Source organism: Helianthus annuus, chromosome 15 (assembly GCF_002127325.2).
Source record: "Helianthus annuus cultivar XRQ/B chromosome 15, HanXRQr2.0-SUNRISE, whole genome shotgun sequence".
NCBI classification, from domain to species: domain Eukaryota; kingdom Viridiplantae; phylum Streptophyta; class Magnoliopsida; order Asterales; family Asteraceae; genus Helianthus; species Helianthus annuus.
The window spans coordinates 10,749,126-10,766,308 of record NC_035447.2 but is presented as its reverse complement, the minus strand read 5'-3'; the positions used below and the strand labels follow the sequence as shown (position 1 = coordinate 10,766,308).

The 17,183-nt window shown below is 37.5% G+C and overlaps 1 protein-coding gene across 1 annotated transcript; it reads right to left on the bottom strand.

Moving 5' to 3' along the window:
- Window positions 1–10,024: 10,024 nt before the first annotated feature.
- On the bottom strand, window positions 10,025–16,695 carry LOC110910582. Its single transcript, XM_022155206.2, has 10 exons — window positions 16,167–16,695; window positions 14,786–14,883; window positions 14,656–14,701; window positions 13,472–13,554; window positions 12,899–12,963; window positions 12,132–12,193; window positions 11,906–11,965; window positions 11,707–11,739; window positions 10,286–10,351; window positions 10,025–10,205 (listed from the first exon to the last, which is right to left on the bottom strand). Exons 1-10 carry the CDS (start codon window positions 16,605–16,607, stop codon window positions 10,161–10,163), a joined length of 999 nt encoding a protein of 332 aa, XP_022010898.1. The 5' UTR covers window positions 16,608–16,695; the 3' UTR covers window positions 10,025–10,160.
- Window positions 16,696–17,183: the final 488 nt, after the last annotated feature.

Genomic DNA, 17,183 nt, shown 5'->3' with positions numbered 1-17,183 from the left:
TTGTTAGTGGTTCTGATTATAGGTTCGAGGGTTCTGGGTATGTAAATGTCCCCAATGTCAGAGGTTTTACCAAGGCTACTGCTTCCAAGGGTTCCACTCGTAGTTCACAACGCCATCTGAAAGGTGTTGATCAGCCTTCTGGTTCGGAGCCTATCGATGTTAGTGATGATATTAAAGTGTCAGCGGATCAAGCTATGGATGTCAGCAAAGGTAAGGAGAAGGAGTTAATTGTTTCGATCAAAAAGAAGAAGTTAATTAAGAAAGGTAGCACTCCTGTTATTCAAGGTTCACCAGTTAAAAGCGTTGAGAGCTTCGAAGGTTCAGAGGGTCAGGAGGTTTATGTGCCTAATTGGGGGGGTTAAGGTTGGTGATAGTTTCAAAGACCCGGCTGTTTGTGCTGAGGCTTTAGCTCATTTCGCTCCTCCCGGTGTTCGAAGCGCTATATCTGAGATGGAGGCTGATCATCTTATTTCTAGGATGATGCTGAGTTCCTGCAACCTTTCGGCCTTGTTGGCTGAAGGTGTTACTCGCTTGGCTAAAGGCATGCAGGAGTATGAGGAGGCCTCTAAGAAGAAGGAAAAGATAAAGGCTTCGATTGTCGCTATGAAGAAGGAGATTGATAGTTTTTCTGAAAAAGAGCTGGCTTAGGTTAAGAAGAAGGGTGAGCTGACAAGAAGACATGAAATTGAGATGAGTGGTCTCAAAAAGAGTTTTGAAGCCGATAGATTGAAGCTAAAATCTGACAGGGAGGCCTTAGTTGTTCAACAAAAGGCTTTTGATGAGGAAAAAGATGGCCTAAAGGCTTTGGTTGCCCAGGCCACTGGGGATAACCAGTGGCTTATTGAGCAGGGTTTTCATCAAGTTGTGACCTATCTTCTTCACTCTAAAGAGTTTAATTCTGCTCTGGGTGAAGTTTACACTAAACTGCTCAATCTCGGTAAACATCAAGGTCTTCTTGTAGGTTATAAGCTTCATGAGTCTGGCTATCCTTTGGAAAAATCTCCTTTGTACCGTCCCGAGGCTTCCGATGTCTTCAAGGGTTCCGTATAACAGATGGAAAGGCTAACATACCCGTATGTGAGCCAAGTTGCTTCTTGCTATGGTAAGCCCTTCTCTGTTTTAAAGGGACTAAAGCCTGATGGTCTCAATGAGAAGATATGTATCGAAGTACCCAGCTCTCTTTCAAGGAAACGTTCTTATTCAGGAGATAGCGAAGATACCTTTTCTGGAGAACTTGATGCTCCTAAGGATGCCAGCTTGGAGGGTTCAGTTGCTGGTGGTGAAGGTTCGAAGGCTAAGAAGACTAAGAAGGCCAAAGGTAACAGTTCTAGTGCTTCTAAGCCCTCTACTGATGCATGATATTCGTAGCTTTCTTAGCACCTTTTAAAACAATTTGTGGTTTGTAATCTTAACTTCAAACAATATTAGGTTTTGCAGGAACCCTTAAGGTTCCTGTTATGTGGTTGTGTTTTAGGCTTGTGTGGCCGTTTGAACAATTTCTGAACTTACAAGTCACTAGGACTTGTTTTTAACTTGTGTTTGGGTGGTTGAAAGTCTTTCAAGGCTTTCCTTGCTATGATACTATGCTTAACTATTTTCTTTGTGTTGTATTTTTTTTATACTTGTGCTTATTTTGTTGAGGCAGCTTGGTTGGCTTTTAAGCCTTTAAGCTTTTTGCCAATCCCGTATGTAGGTTGAAGCCTTTAATGCTTCTTGGGTTGCCATGTGTGTAGCTTGAAGCCTTCAAGGCTTCTTGGGTTTGTGACTTTACTTGGTTTGTATCTTTAAGTTTTTATAGCTTTGTTCGAGTTGTTGCATTGTTTCTTGAGCTGTTTTCTGCTTTTCTTTTAGTTTTGCCTTTGTCAAGTTTGCGTTGTCTTTATGTTTTTTATACCTTAAAGGGTTAAGTGCTGCAGTCACTTAGCCTTGGTATTTTTAACAAGAAGACATAGCGCCTATCCTATTCATCATTTTCCTGTTTTCATTTGATTTCGTAAGCCTGTTTGTTGGTTATTTTTCTAAGGCTTAAGGAGCATTTGGTGTAGGCTGTTCAAACCTGTCTATGAGACCATTTTGTTTTTGATAATAAGTCTCATGGAGTTGTATTGATTTAGGAACTCACCCCTTATATAGGTACATTCAACCCTTGAATCTATTGAGCGATGTGGCCTGGGAGCTCATCCCCTTACATGGCCCTTGCCATGGAGTTTTTGCTAGGTTCTCAACCCGATCTCTAGGATAGAAAGACAAATTTGATAAAACAACTTAATTCATTCAAGAAATACTTGTTTTTACAAAAGGTGTTCATAGTGCCATTCTTGAAATACAACTTGTGAAATACAAACCAGCCTTTCCCGTTTAGACACGGAACCTCTTCAAGGTTTTTCCATTCCAATGCCTTGGAAGCCTTTTGCCCTCTGAGTCTGTTAGTGATGCGTGTTAGTGTATATATGTTTTTAGATATATATTTAAGCCCTTTTTACACTTTTAGCCAAGTTTTAAATTTATAAAACACGATATTTACTAACACTAAACACACATATGGGCAAGTGCACCCATCGTGGACGTAGTATAGTGTTGGTAAGATACCGAGGTCGTCCAAGGACACAAGAGCTTTTAATACCGGTTTATCCTCAACGTCTAATCAAATCAAAAAGGTTAGAAAAATGTTTAAACTAAGAAAAATAAAAACTAACTAAATGCTGAAAATAAAAATAAAATAAAAACAGATAGACAAGATGAATCACTTGGATCCGACACGTGTATTAGTATAACCTTTGATTATTTTCGCACTTTTGCACTTGTTTAAGAGATTATCTTAGTTATTGTAGTAGGCCCCTCTTTTGAAGGCGACGTTACCCTCAACCCAGTCGTTTGAGTCAGCAAGGATACAATCCTAAAGGGTCGGATTATTGAAAGATAATGAATTAAGTTATTAATGCAAATTATGGTAGGCCCCGCTTTTGGCGGCGACGTTACCCTCGGCTAAGTAGTCTGAGTCAGCAGGGATACAGTCCTAAATAGCCGGGTTATAGTATTAATAGTAGTTAACTTATGAGGGGGTCAAAGAGTTTGGATCCCCGCCATCCAATACCTATGGGCATTGAAAGAGATCCTACTAAATTTGACCCAGGTCCCGAGCAGGACCTCTAAACGCTGAACAAGGGCAAGACCTTTACCAAACCGTTCCCTTAACCCCCGACCAGGTAGCCAACATACCTCCATATAGACCGTGGAGATATGAATGGTGAAAATCTTTTATTTTATATAGACAGTAAAATAACGCCAAGACACCACGGACAAACGATAAGGAAAGATCACCTTCAACATAAGTAACTAGTTATTAAAGTCATTAATACAAAACCAAATAAAAAGTGCAAAAGATTAAAAATAAAAAGTATTATACTAAACACTTGTCTTCACCAAGTGATGTAAGAGACTTAGGCAAACATGGCCTTGATTGTCAAGAACTCTTACGATCAATCTTGGATCCCGAGACGACTCACACACTCTACGATGGACAATGGATGATGGTGGTGGATGATGGTGTTATGGTGGTGGTGGGTGGTGGATGAAGTGTGAGAGAGGTGGTGTGCCAAGGGATGAGAGAGAATGAAGCCAAGCTCCTCTATTTATAGGCTGAACAGAAGGCTGGACACGGCCCCGTGCCCGCCTGACACTCTCTCTCTTCATTAATTGTAATTGCGAATTACAATTAATGCGCCTGCTGTACTTTCACCACGCCTCGGTGGAAGGGTGTAGTCCGATTCGGCAAGAAAGGGAAACTCGCGCCTCGATATGTTGGACCTTTTAGGATTCTGGAAAGAATCAGAAAAGTCGCCTACAGACTCGAATTACCGGAGGAACTCAGTAACGTCCACCCGACTTTCCACGTCTCTAACCTCCGAAAATGCCTTGCTGATCATGATCTAATCGTACCACTCGACGATCTTCAGGTCAATGAAACGTTACACTTCGTGGAAAAGCCTGTCGAAATCATGGATCGCCAAACCAAGCAGCTCAGGCGCTCTCGCATTCCGATCGTGAAAGTCCAATGGGAAGGCAAACGAGGCGCGGAGTTCACTTGGGAACTCGAAAGCGACATGAAGGCCAAGTACCCGCAGCTGTTTAAATAAATAGATCTGAAGCATCAAATTGGTAAATCACGGTGTTGTGTAGCCTTCGAGCCTAATTTCGGGATGAAATTCCCTAAACAAGGGGAGGCTGTAACACCCCGTGTTTTCAAATGTCAAAGTCAAAGTCAAAGTCCAAGTCAACTTTGACTTTCTTTGACTGTAGATAGTCGATTTTGTGTTTTAGTTGTATTATCTGGAGTAAGTGTTGTAATCAGCAAGAACCGAAGTAATCGAATGTGTTTTAACGCGAACCGATGTACGACTGTGAATGATAGGAAGTAACAATGCGATAAAGTTAACCAATCAGTAATCAAACCGATCTAACAATCAATCGAACTCGAGACTCGAATCATGCGAATTGTGGTATTATTTTACGTGTGTGTGTGTGCCTTATGTGTTACTTTTGCGTGCTTACTTTATGATTGGTGTGGTATTCAAGCAAATCAATCGAAAATCGAATCGAAACTCGAAAAGCAATCGAACACAATCGAAACCGACATCAAAACGTGACTTATAGAAGATTGTATGTTAGATATAGTGGTTGGGATTAAAAGTAATTTGACTAGGAACTCTATCGTATCCGTATCATCGTCCATCGAAATCGAAACGTCGAAAAACGTCGCAAAATACTCGAAGTGCGTGGCGGATCGAACAGGAAAGCATCCTGATCGAACAGGCCAGCCGATCGGCTAGCACCTTGCCAGCCGATCGAGCAGCCCACTCGATCGGAGTTCCCAGCCGATCGGCTGCCACTTTCCTCTTTTGGGAGCCTATAAATAGGGCTGTCATTGTCATACTTTCCATTTTTGGAAAGCTCTGACCGAACCAGCTATCTTCTTCACCTTTTCTCAGATTTCTCTCAATCCCGGTAAGTTTTCACTCTAATTCTTGTACGTTTTTTATCATTACTTGATTCTACACCTTTCTATCTTTCAAAACTTGGATTCTAACCGTGAAATCACCAAGATCTAAGTGTTCTTGGGTGATGTCATCATGGTGTTCTTGAAGAACATCATGTTTTGGCCTCATTCCACTATGATTAGCTTAGATCTAACCGATTTCCACATAAACAAGTTAAGATCCATCATAGATCTAAACATTTTCATGATGTAAAGGATTGAAAGAAGGATTTCCAACTTTCTTTCAACTCTTTTACACTCAATGCTTTCAAACCGATAGAAACGGAGCTTGCACCTGCTAACTATTCATTCAAATGGTTAAAAGGTTCAAGACTCAGATTCTATGAACAAGGTTCACCGATTTCGAGTTAAACTCTAAACCGACATTCCGAACCGTTCACCGGCCGGACGTGGGCGATTCTTGTTCGAGCCAAGGAAAAACAAAGTAGGAACGGAGGTTGTCATAGTTCAACACGTTGTCAAATTACCTTGAAAGAATGACAAATAAACAAACAGCCAAGTGTTAGACGAAAGGCCGACCAGGTCAGAAATGCTGGCCGAACGGCTAGGCTGTTCGAACAGCCCAGCCGATCGGACACACCAGCCGATCGACCGGGCCAGCCAATCGGCTAGCACATGGCGTCTCACTTTTTCAAACTTTTGAAGTATAGTATTGACGAAGTAATGTTCGATCGAATAAGTCACTCGGTTGGTAAACATTACTGTTCGGATCATGAGATACTATGCTTCAACACTTAACCATTTTCACAACTCGTTCATAGTAGGGAATGCCAGCCGATCGAACAGGCTGTTCGATCGAGTGACATTCAGTTAAGGACAAATTCTGAAGTTCTAGCCGATCAAGTGAGCTAGCCGATCGAGTGAGCTAGCCGATCGAACGAACCGTTCGATCGAACGACTTGAAAGGTAGGAACACTTCAGTGTTCTCAAATACTGCAACAAAAACTTCAAAAGTTCAAATCCTCTAACACAAACACACCAGAGGAAGAAACAATCCACTCGAATGGTTCAGCCGATCGAGCCAACCGGCCTATCGAACAGGACTGTCCAATCGAATATACCAGCCGATCGAACAGGCCGTCCGATCGAACCTGCCGTTCGATCGACCAGCCCATTCGATCCATCCATACTTGTTTACTTTTCCGCGTTACTTATCGTTATGCTATCGAACTATTCAGGATAATCTTACCCTCAGCGCTCCCTTCAATCCACAATCAATCACTGTGAGTATACTCGATCCCTTTTTGCTTTTAAACACTTTTGGGTGTTACATACGTTACCTATCAAATCACAATCAAACACAAACTATTTGAACGCTAACCAAATTGCATATGCCATTTGACTAAATGAATGCTGTTTATTATGTTTACACGTGGAGTGCTATATACCTGCCTTAGCAACATAGTACTATAGTTTGGACTCAGCACCCGTTCACACGGGGGTTCTTAAGGACAATTACTTGCATGGATTACGGTGGTAATCATGTATTGCGAACCGTCTCGGACGGTCAACCCGCAGTCGTTGGTACCGACGGTCCCATGTCGATAATTAACATGCATCGTTTTCCCATGTGTACGTGCCTGGTTATGCGTAAACTATTCGAATTCCATATGCTATTATCAAACTTGTGTGCTCACCTTTACATTTTATGTATTGACTTTATTTTAACGTATGTGACACGTAATTAGGATGCTTACTTGCTAGGAAAGCGAGACAATAATAAAGCTTTAGAGCCCATCTAGCAGTTGTAGGTCGTAGTCTACCTAGGGGTCTCTAGAAGCGAATAAACTATAGCCATGGAGCCGTTGGAGTTGTTCGATCAAGCATCTATGGCATTAGTTGTCTGTAGATCTTGTCCGGACGAGTCTTAATGACTCTGGGCAGTACTTTTCAACATTTGGTTTGTAATAAATTGAATCTGAGTTGTCGAAACAGTACTATTTGTTTAGTTGTATTCTATGACAACTTGTTTATTTATTTGGGATACGGTATGGGACGTATCACTTGACTGAATTTGTAATGATAGTTGTTGTGGAAACTTCTGGACAATCTGTTTCGCTCAGTGCCGCGCCCCGATGATTCCGCCATCGGTTGGGGTGTGACAGTTACTTTTGCGGCTGGTGAGTTGGTGAAGCAACCCAGAGATGTGCCTTCTTACTGTTTCCGAGTTGCTTTATTTCAGCTCCCCAGGTTTTGAAGCTTTGAACTTTTTTACCTTTTAAGCACTCATGTATTTAATGTCATTTTATTTGGTCTTGGGCTACCCCGTCATCAACCAAAGAAACAGTTTTCCGTTTTAGCATGTTGCAACACTGTTTACTTATGTTTACATGTCATAAAATAACTCATGTTTGTTCATCATCTTATTCGGTTTTAAGATTATAGTTATATCGCACCACCTCAATAATGATGTGTTTGTAATTATTGGACCGAATTCGTGTGTAGGTGAATTGGGAAGGACCTTATTTACGTGCTGGTAAATATGGAGGGTCTAAGTTGGCATATGTTGGTTAAACTAATATTAGTTTCAACTTTCACTTCCTAATTATCCTTATCCTTATAATGAAATGAACATTACATTTAGTATATTATAATTTAGTAAAATTTTATATAGAGCTTTCTAATAGTTTTATTATTTTAATAATATAATTGTTATTTTCTTACTTTTTAAGTTTGATAAGTTTGGTGTTAACCAGTACTTGTATCGAAAATACGGGTTCGTTATCGGTACATGAAGCTAAAAACCAGCACCAGCAGCCTGGTACATAAAACGCCAAAAGTTGGTATCGGATTGAGTTTGATAGTATTTTAGTTCGAGAAATTCGCTACTGCTACTCAGTAACATTTGCTCATCCCTGATCACGGGTACCGTACGAACAACAACGGTATCGTACAACTTTTTTTTTTAGTTTCAGGGGTAGGGATGAGCACAGTGCCAACTGATACCCCGGTTAAGGTATCGGTATATGAAAGTAAAAACTGGTAGCGAACCGGTACCAGGAGGCCAAACGTCAGTACCGAACTGGTACTTAGGATCTTTCGGTTCAGAAAATTCGGTACTGGCACCCATTACTATATGCTCATCTCTGACTACGGGTTTCTACCGAACAGCATCATTACCATACAACTTTTTAGTTGATTTTCTTTCGGTTATTTTTTAGTTTTTTTTTCTACATTTTCATTTTATTTTTGTTAGCGGTTCCGTGTGCAACACGATCGTAATGATTTCAAACACATAAACACTGACTAAATAAAAAAGAAGTTCGCCACAACGCGGCGAAACTTTTTACAACCAGTTATGATATAATTAGATATAAGAATGTTTTGGCCATCAAGTTAGTTTTAACCTACATAAATTGTGTTAAGAGTGTGGCATTGTAATCATGTTAAGAAGTTTTCTTCTTTTTTTTTTTTTTTTTTTTTTTTTTAAATGAGTTAAGAAGTTTTCTGTTTGAGAGTTTTAGCCAAATTATTGTTTTCTTGTTTTTGATTTTTCAATTCTTATCTTGATGATGGAATGAGGTTTCACTATTAAAGAAACTTAAAAAATAAATACATAATCTCATAAATAATAAAGAGGAACAATTCTACAACCAGATAACCAAAGGAAAATCTAAAAGATCTATATAAAATAAAATAAAAACTTACATTAACTTATTTTTGTTTAACGGCAAATTTATTTTACTCTATGTCGTCTATGAGACTTGAATCCAAAATCTTCCTCTCCCAAAGTGTTTAAAGGCTTTGCCTTCGCCAATGGACCACCACCCTATTGGTTACATTAATTTATTCACTAATAATTTGAGTGGAACAATATTCAAATAGCAAGGTAACAAAAAGATAAGTTCATACGGTGTGGTTAATGTTTCATGATCTCCTATGTTACAGGTGATCACCTCCTCCTCTATCGCCATCAAAGGGGATGGTGTTCATGTTTCATAAATGAGAGAGAATGCGAGAGAAAGCAGTCATGAGCCTCGCAGAGAGCCAAAGATATCCACGATATTCATGATTCGTGAGGGTGGGGACCGACGTTCACTAGTGGTCATGATGTCACATCAACGCTCATGACATCCTTCACGATCCCATACCCCATATCCAAACAACATAAAACCTCTAGAGAACAATGTTATAATAAGTAAGTTGTATCACATATAGCAGAAAAAAAAAACATATAAAATAAATAGGTACACAAGTCTCAAGTCTGTACACAAAAAAAATGAGATAGGAGTTTAACTTTATAACAAAATATTGATTGAAGGTGACAAAAATGATTAAACCTTATAAATGAATATGATAGGTTGCTCGACAACAAATATCTTATCAAGCAGTTCAAGAAATATATCACTGTGTCTAATCGACAAAAAGCATTACTTGACAATAGACTGATAGAGGGTGAGATATATGTAAGAACTTCCCAAATAAACACAAAACCAAAAAAATAACAATATACTTTATATGTTCGGTTGCATCATTTTATTCGTTGGTTAAGTGACTATCCAACGACCATGACTTTTAAACTTCTATTTATTAAACAACTATTATTATACAAATATTTTAATAACTATTAATAACTATTTACCTTGCATTTTTCCCTTTTCTAATTTTGATTTTTCTTTTTTATTTTGTTATCAATCTTTTCATTATCCTTACTTTTGCCGTTCAAAAAATGTTTATACTAAAGTTATAATTTTATAAACCATAATGACTTCATATGTACAGATTATCTATTTTATGATATTAATAATATTACGAATACAAACATATACAACAAACAGGGCCGACCCTAAGAATTCATGTACTATGTTCGAACTCATAACAAGCCGAGCAAGGGCTTGGCTCATTTATGAATTATGATAAATTTGGGTCACACAAATTTTACACCAATTTGATATGTTGAAAAACACAATCAACATCTAGTGTTAAAATATATGTGACCAAATTTATGTTAAAACACCAAACAAGACATGACAAAAACAACAAAACAGATGCCATTTAAGCTAAGCACTTGGTGGTCAAAATATATACATATCATCTTTTTTTTCTAGGAAATAATGAAATAAGAACTATTGAGTAAAGTGGCTGGTTATTTTGATGAAATGTGCTACCTCTTGCCCAATAGTGATTCTATCAAAGCAGCCTCTTCTTCCTGCAAACAAATTCTTAAATGTTATCCAATCAATCTGTTATATTTACTTTGATTAATTGTGGGAAAATAACCAAACCTACCACTAAAGCGTTGAACTCGGTTTCCTCATCTATTGCGCTTACTGTCAAGGGATCCTCGAGCACCTCCTGTTTTAAGCAAAGTAAGTTTACACGCGCACACACACTTAAGATTATAAAAGGTTAAGAAGCTGCATTAGAAAGTACTTATCGACGGTAGACTTTTGTTTTGACTATTGACCCCTTTCATGAAACACGATTTATGTCATTAGCACATGTATTACACATGCAAGTGCATGTGCATCTATGAGAGTACTTATCGAGGGTAGTCTTTTGAATAATGACTCGGGGTGTAAAGTGAACGAGCCATGCCGCTCGTGAGCTATCCGAGATCAGCTCGAATCGAGCCGAACTTAAACGAGCTCAAGCCTAAAAATAAGCTTGTTTAAATAAATGCGTTTGAGCTTCACTTATCGATCTCAAACTGGCATGTGAGCCTAAACAAGCCTATTATTTATTTAATATATATTATTATAATAAGAATTATTATATATGAAATTATAATAAAAAATAAGTAAATAACTAAATAATATATATTATGTCACATATAATAATATAATTAAAACTAGCAATTAGACCCGCGCGGGTACATTGCGAACATCGAATAAATTAGTATAAGGATTATGTGATACAGTAACCATATGAAATTTTCAAAGTTGAGCAAGTGTAAAAAAGGAGTAATAGTACAAGAAGCAAAAACGTAAAGTTTAAAACTTGACGGTGTGGTGGCACTAAAAATGGAGTAATAGTGAAAGGATAAAAAACGCAAAGTTTAAAAATTGAGTGGGGTGGTCAAAATGGAGTAATAGTGAAAGGAAAAAAAACACAAAGTTTAAAAATTGAGGGGGTGTAAAATAAAGTAATAACGCATGGGTTAAAACTGTAAATTTTAAAAGTAGTTGTAAAAATTGTAAAACAAAGCAATAGCACAAAGGTTAAAATTGTAACTTTCAAAAAGTGAAAGGTGTAAATACAAAACAATATTATAAGGGTTAAAATTAAAAGATTTTACATATTTGAAGGGTGCTAGGTGAGAGAAAGCACCGACTTTATCTTTTAAGACTTATAAGAATATATGAAATATGTCTATATATATATATATATATATATATATATATAAACTAACTATAAAATAAAAAACGAGCCAAGCTCGAGCTTGAGAAAATACCCATGGGCCGAGCTCGACCTCTTACAAGTTAAACTAGCCAAAGCCAAGCTTGAGCTTAGGCAAGCCCGGGCTTGGCTCGTTTATATCACCAATATTATACATGCATGTGTATGCATGTGCATTGATGTACGTATGTCAATTACGAGATTACATTGATATTACTTTTACTTTATGAACAGACCTTGTTCACAAAGTCAACTGGATATAAGGATAGTTTATGCAACGTAATTTAATGTAACAAAAAGAGAACGCTTACATCATCAGCAATTCGCAGTTGACCATTGCCATCCTGGACAAATGTATGAGAAAGATACAGAATTAGCAAATGCACATTTGTTACTTCAAAAGTAGGAAATGATTAAATTGTAACATTTCTTATACAGTTATACGGTATAAAATAAGCGGTCTAGCAAACTAGACATGGTTGCTATATAAAACTTGTTTAAGAGAATTACCTTGACAGCCACAAACAAAAGTGGATCAGATGGTGTGTAGATCATGTAATGAGAACCGTCCTGTTTGGAAAACAAAAAGAATGTCATAAAGCTAACTCTTTTCTTGCAAAAATATCAAAAAACTGATATAATATTTAGTTTTATAATCAAATTCATAATCCATCCAATATAAGATGTTTATGCAACCAATGATTCCTTTCGAAACGATTGTGATCACGAAAAATACCAGCTGAAAGCATGTTATTTCTACGCCTTCCGTTGGTAAGCCGTCCAAATCTTGGCCATCATCTGCAAAAATGACATGTACAATTCATCCAACAAAATTGAGTAAACTGCCATTTTGGTCCCTGTGGTTTGGTCACTTTTGCCACTTTAGTCCAAAACTCAACTTTTTGCATCTGGGTCCCTGTGGTTTCAGTTTTATTGCCATTTTGGTCCAAAAATGAAACCAGGTCATATTTGTCTTATAAAATCCTGCAATTTTGTCATTTTCCTCAGGGGCAAATCAGGTCATATTTGTCTTATAAAATATGGTATTTATTTATAAAAAAGAAATGATCATTTTGCACCTGCGGAAAATGACAAAATAGCAGGATTTTATAAGACAAATATGACATGATTTCATTTTTGGATCAAAATGGCAATAAAACTGAAACCACAGGGACCCAAATGCAAAAAGTTTGAGTTTTGGACTAAAGTGGCAAAAGTGACCAAACCACAGGGACCAAAATGGCAGTTTACTCAATAGATGAATAAAGTCATTTAACGAAACAAAAAAAATATATAACTAACTCTATATACCATATAATTGTGTCTTATCAGTTATTGATATAATGGAAAATCTTTGGTTTGCAAACAGATTTGAACATTTGCGTTCAGTGTTCATAAGTGAAGGTTTTCATATCAAAACTAAGGCTCCATAACATTAATAAAGACATTGAAAATGAGCTCATATTATTTAAAAGTTCTTAATGCCTGAAGAGAAAGCATTACCTGTGCGACATTCAAATATGTCGTCCTCAGTGTAGCAAAATCCTCCTCGTGCTGTGTAGCAAAACCTGATTGCCATGGATAATAAGCTTAAATGATAATGATATACAAAACACACATGTGAAAGAAAAAGCGCATCAAGGCGCAAGCTTTGGCGCCTTAGGTTGCCCGAGGCGCGCTTTTTACAAAAAGCCCCAAAAAAGCGCATTTTTAGAGGTTTTTCAGGCCTGAGGCGCGCGCCTCATGTACATAGGGTATTTTTATGCTGTTTTTAAGCATCAAACTGTTGTGCAATACGTTTTTTAGCTTGTACTTATGGGTAAAATCATATATAAACCTTATTTATAGCTATAATTTGGATAAGAGATGCTAAAAACCTATAGGATATATATAAAAAATTATATAATCACTTTGCGCCTCGGGTACGAAAAGCCCACCGCTTTTGCGCTTTGCGCTTTGAGCCTCGGTTTTAGACCTCGTCGCTTTTGTGCGCCTCTTGCTTTTTGAAACCAAGCGCACACACAAATCATTTGAACTTATTGAAAAAACAGTAACGATAGGAGCATGTATGCATACCCGCTATATACCAAATGCATGTGTATCTTGGCAAGGGCGTATGAGGCGGAAGGAAGGATCTTTTCAACTTCATCATCGCTGACCTAAATTACAATTACATGCAAATAAAAGAGATTGTTGATAATAGAGAACAGGTTGTAATAATGTGAGAGAAAACCTAAGTTCTATAGAGTACATCATGAGAGAATATGCAATGAAATCAAACAAAATATAGTCATCTCAAGTCATGCCTAGATCATAACTCAAACCTCCAAACTATGGCTAAATCGTTGTGAAATACAGTTAACATTCTTCTTCAAGTTGGAGACTTGGAACATATATTTATATTATAAAGAGTGAATTTCAATTTTCAAGGATTGTCCTTTATCTTTATACCCATTTTCAGGTGTTGTCCTTTATGTTCAAAATTGACGAGTTTTGTCCTTTATGTTTTCATATCATACACGTTTTGTCCTTTAGGCCTAACCCAGTTAGTTTTTTCAGTTAAATTTGGTCATATGCTTTGCACATGAGGGCATTTTTGTCAATTCAAAGGTAAGTTCAACAGCAGATTTACAGCTCAAAGCTTCAGCAACCTTTGAATTGACAAAAATGCCCTCATGTGCAAAACACATGACCAAATTTAACTGAAAAAAGTAACTGGGTTAGGACTAAAGGACAAAACGTGTATGATATAAAAACATAAAGGACAAAACTCGTCAATTTAGAACATAAAGGACAGCGTCTGAAAATGAGTATAAAGATAAAGGACAATCCTTGAAATTCACATTATTATAAATAAATATAATAAACACATACAATGGACTGAGGGGGGCTTTGTAAAATCTACTAGTCAATAGTGAGAGAAAATAGTAATCAATCTTAGGAATGCAGCATGTTTTGATTATGGTGCCTTTTTAAAGGTAAATCCAACAGGATCGGGCCTTTTCCGGTTTCTAGATATACCAAGATGTACAATTATCAGTGGCAATATGGGTGGGTTGACCTACTTAATTTTATCTAAAACTTTAAGGTTTATTTAACTAATTGTAACCCATATTCATATAGCTGGGTTGAATTTGCCACCTTTATTTAATATACAAGCCATAAAGAGAGATAATTTACAGTTGAAACAACAAAAAATATGGACAATATATTCTTTTTCCAAAATATTAAAAGAGGTAATAAAATCTTAAAATACATACAGCTGACCATCCTTCAAAGTTTGTGCTCTTTAGTATCTGAACAGGCCTGCAGAAGCAACACATACGTATAAGTAATCATCTAAATCATATTAGAACAACTAGTTAACGTCCAAGTGCAAGTTTTACTTACGTATCAATGGGGCACAGTAGCATACATTCATCTCCTTGTGAACTCCTAAAAACTCGTCTGATAACACACTCTAACGGAAAATTATTTGCAGGATCAACCTGTCCATACACTTTTACATTTTGATTAAATTGAAAATAAGAAACTGTTGAATACATCATCTGAAAAGTCCACATTTTATCAGCTAAAATCATATCCCAAAAAGTTCTTTCTGACTTTCTGTTTTTTTTTTTTTTTTTGATATTTATTGACACTTTCTCAAACTTAAGTTGATGCAGTCTTTCATATAAATCACACAAAACACCGAGGCAAAAAATATAATGAGCAAGCAGCATGCAAACAAATAAAAAGAGCAACATACTTTAATCTTTATTGAATTAATAGATGGCAAAATAGGCCGGTCAGGTAGTGGTCAAAACAGGTTCAAATCAAAACAACTAAGGGGCTGTTTGACAACATCTGAATGGTTGAGTGCTGAACCAGTAAGAGGCCTGAACCATTAAGTGTTGAACCATTAAGAGCATGTATAATGCTTAACCGTTCAGATGCAAATGTCTGACCAATTCAGATTAGAGGTCTTAACCATTCAGACTCTGTATAAATCTTAACCATTCAGAGGCAAATGTCTGAACCATTCAGACATCTGCTTGTGAAACAAACAGTCTGAACTATTAAGTGCTGAACCAGTAAGAGGTCTGAACCATTAAGAGCCTCATTAAGAGGTAAACAAACAGCCCCTAACTATTAGTGCGGCTCAAAAAGGTCAGGTCAACCCGCCAATTCTACTTGGTTCAACGTTTTGAACTACATAGATTAACTAATACATTAAATATAACTACAAAAACTATTGTTACGATAGAATATTAAACTTTCTGAATATAGCAATTACGGAGGCTGCAAACACTTTAGTGTATCTCGGTCCAGTTTAAACGGTTTGCCCTATCGATGAAATACTACACAAGATAGCATTCTCGCATATATAGTTAAAACCATCAATATATCGTATAGCATAGGCCAAACTAGTATATTTTGCGTACATACCCTAACTAACAATTTTTCAAGCACACTGTGAGTACCGATATCTCATTCATCTTAGCTCCATTTTAGACACGCTTTGGTTCACTGCGAAGCTCTCGTCAAGGAGAACGCAGACCCATTAAATAATAACGATATTAATAGAAACTATAGTTATCTTTTTGTGTCCAAACTCCTAAGCTAGTGATTAGTAGTGAAAAAGTATATCTTAAGAGTTGCTGCACACTGTTTTTCCAACAAGTATATTTTGCTATCCCTAAACATATAACTATTGGCAAATTCTTCAATTATCCATATAACAAACACAAAACACCATAAGCCTAACAAAACCATTAACAAAGAAACATACAATTGTGGCAATTCGCCTATCCGAAACCGCAACAACTCTCCCCTGATCATCGACAAGAAACCCAGCAGGCGGTTTCGGCAACGGCAGCGGCTGATACCTCGCTTTACCGGACGAAGAACCGGTCTCCTCAAACTCATCACTCTCCTCCTCACTTCCCTTAAACCCCTTCTTAAACCCAGCTCCAGAACCCCCATTTTTCCCCTTATTCTTCGCCGGTTTCTTGCTATTATTGTTCGAAGACTGGCGTTTCTTCACCGGTCCACTTTGTTGCTGCTGCTGCTGCTTTGCAGCAAAGCATATTAAGAGGTTTTTGGAAGTGGGTTTTTTAGGGTTTGAATTGGGGGGAATTGGGAGTGAAGAGAAGGGGGATTGGTTGAATTTAGGGTTGATAAGAGGGGTGTGTGTTGGGAGAGTTGTGCTGGATGAGATGAAGGATGCCATTGATGAATGATTTTTCCTGAAAGTTTGGAGTGTTTTTCGGCGTGGGTGAGTTGGGGGTGGGGGTAAGGGTTTGTGTTGTGTTGTAACAAAGGTAGAAAACATGTTAAGCGCCAAATCTAGCACGACCCGTTTAAAAAAATTTTTGACACGACCCGTTAACCTGACTCGAACCTGACACGAAAAAAAACAGGTTTGGATCGACTAACACGACCCGTTTAAAAAAATGGGTCAGGTTTGGGTTGGTCCAAATCTATCTATCATCATAATTGCATATTTGCATTGTTTAATGTTTAATGTTGTTTTTAGTAAACTCTAATTTTAAACAATATGTTCTCTTTGAGTAGATAAATGAACAAAGTTTTGGTCGTATAGTTGTCCATTAAACCTATTCACCCATCCTTTGCATTATCACTTGTCATAAATCAAGAGAGAAGGAGAAACAAGATAGAGACAGAGATAGAGATATGTGTATAGTCCGGAAGATGAGGGATAAGTCCCCGAAGTCACTGAAACTAAATGGAGGGGGGCGGTGTTTCCCTTCGGCGCCAACGTCAACTAAGCCCTCCCCGACCCTTG

Excerpts from the sequence above, each read along its gene's own strand:
- LOC110910582 (XM_022155206.2), bottom strand. The coding sequence starts at position 16,607 with ATGGCATCCTTCATCTCATCCAGCACAACTCTCCCAACACACACCCCT. Across the intron at positions 12,964-13,471 it reads ATGCATTTGGTATATAGCGG|GTTTTGCTACACAGCACGAG; the intron begins GTATGCATACAT and ends CATGGCAATCAG. Across the intron at positions 11,740-11,905 it reads TTTTGTTTGTGGCTGTCAAG|GATGGCAATGGTCAACTGCG; the intron begins GTAATTCTCTTA and ends ACATTTGTCCAG.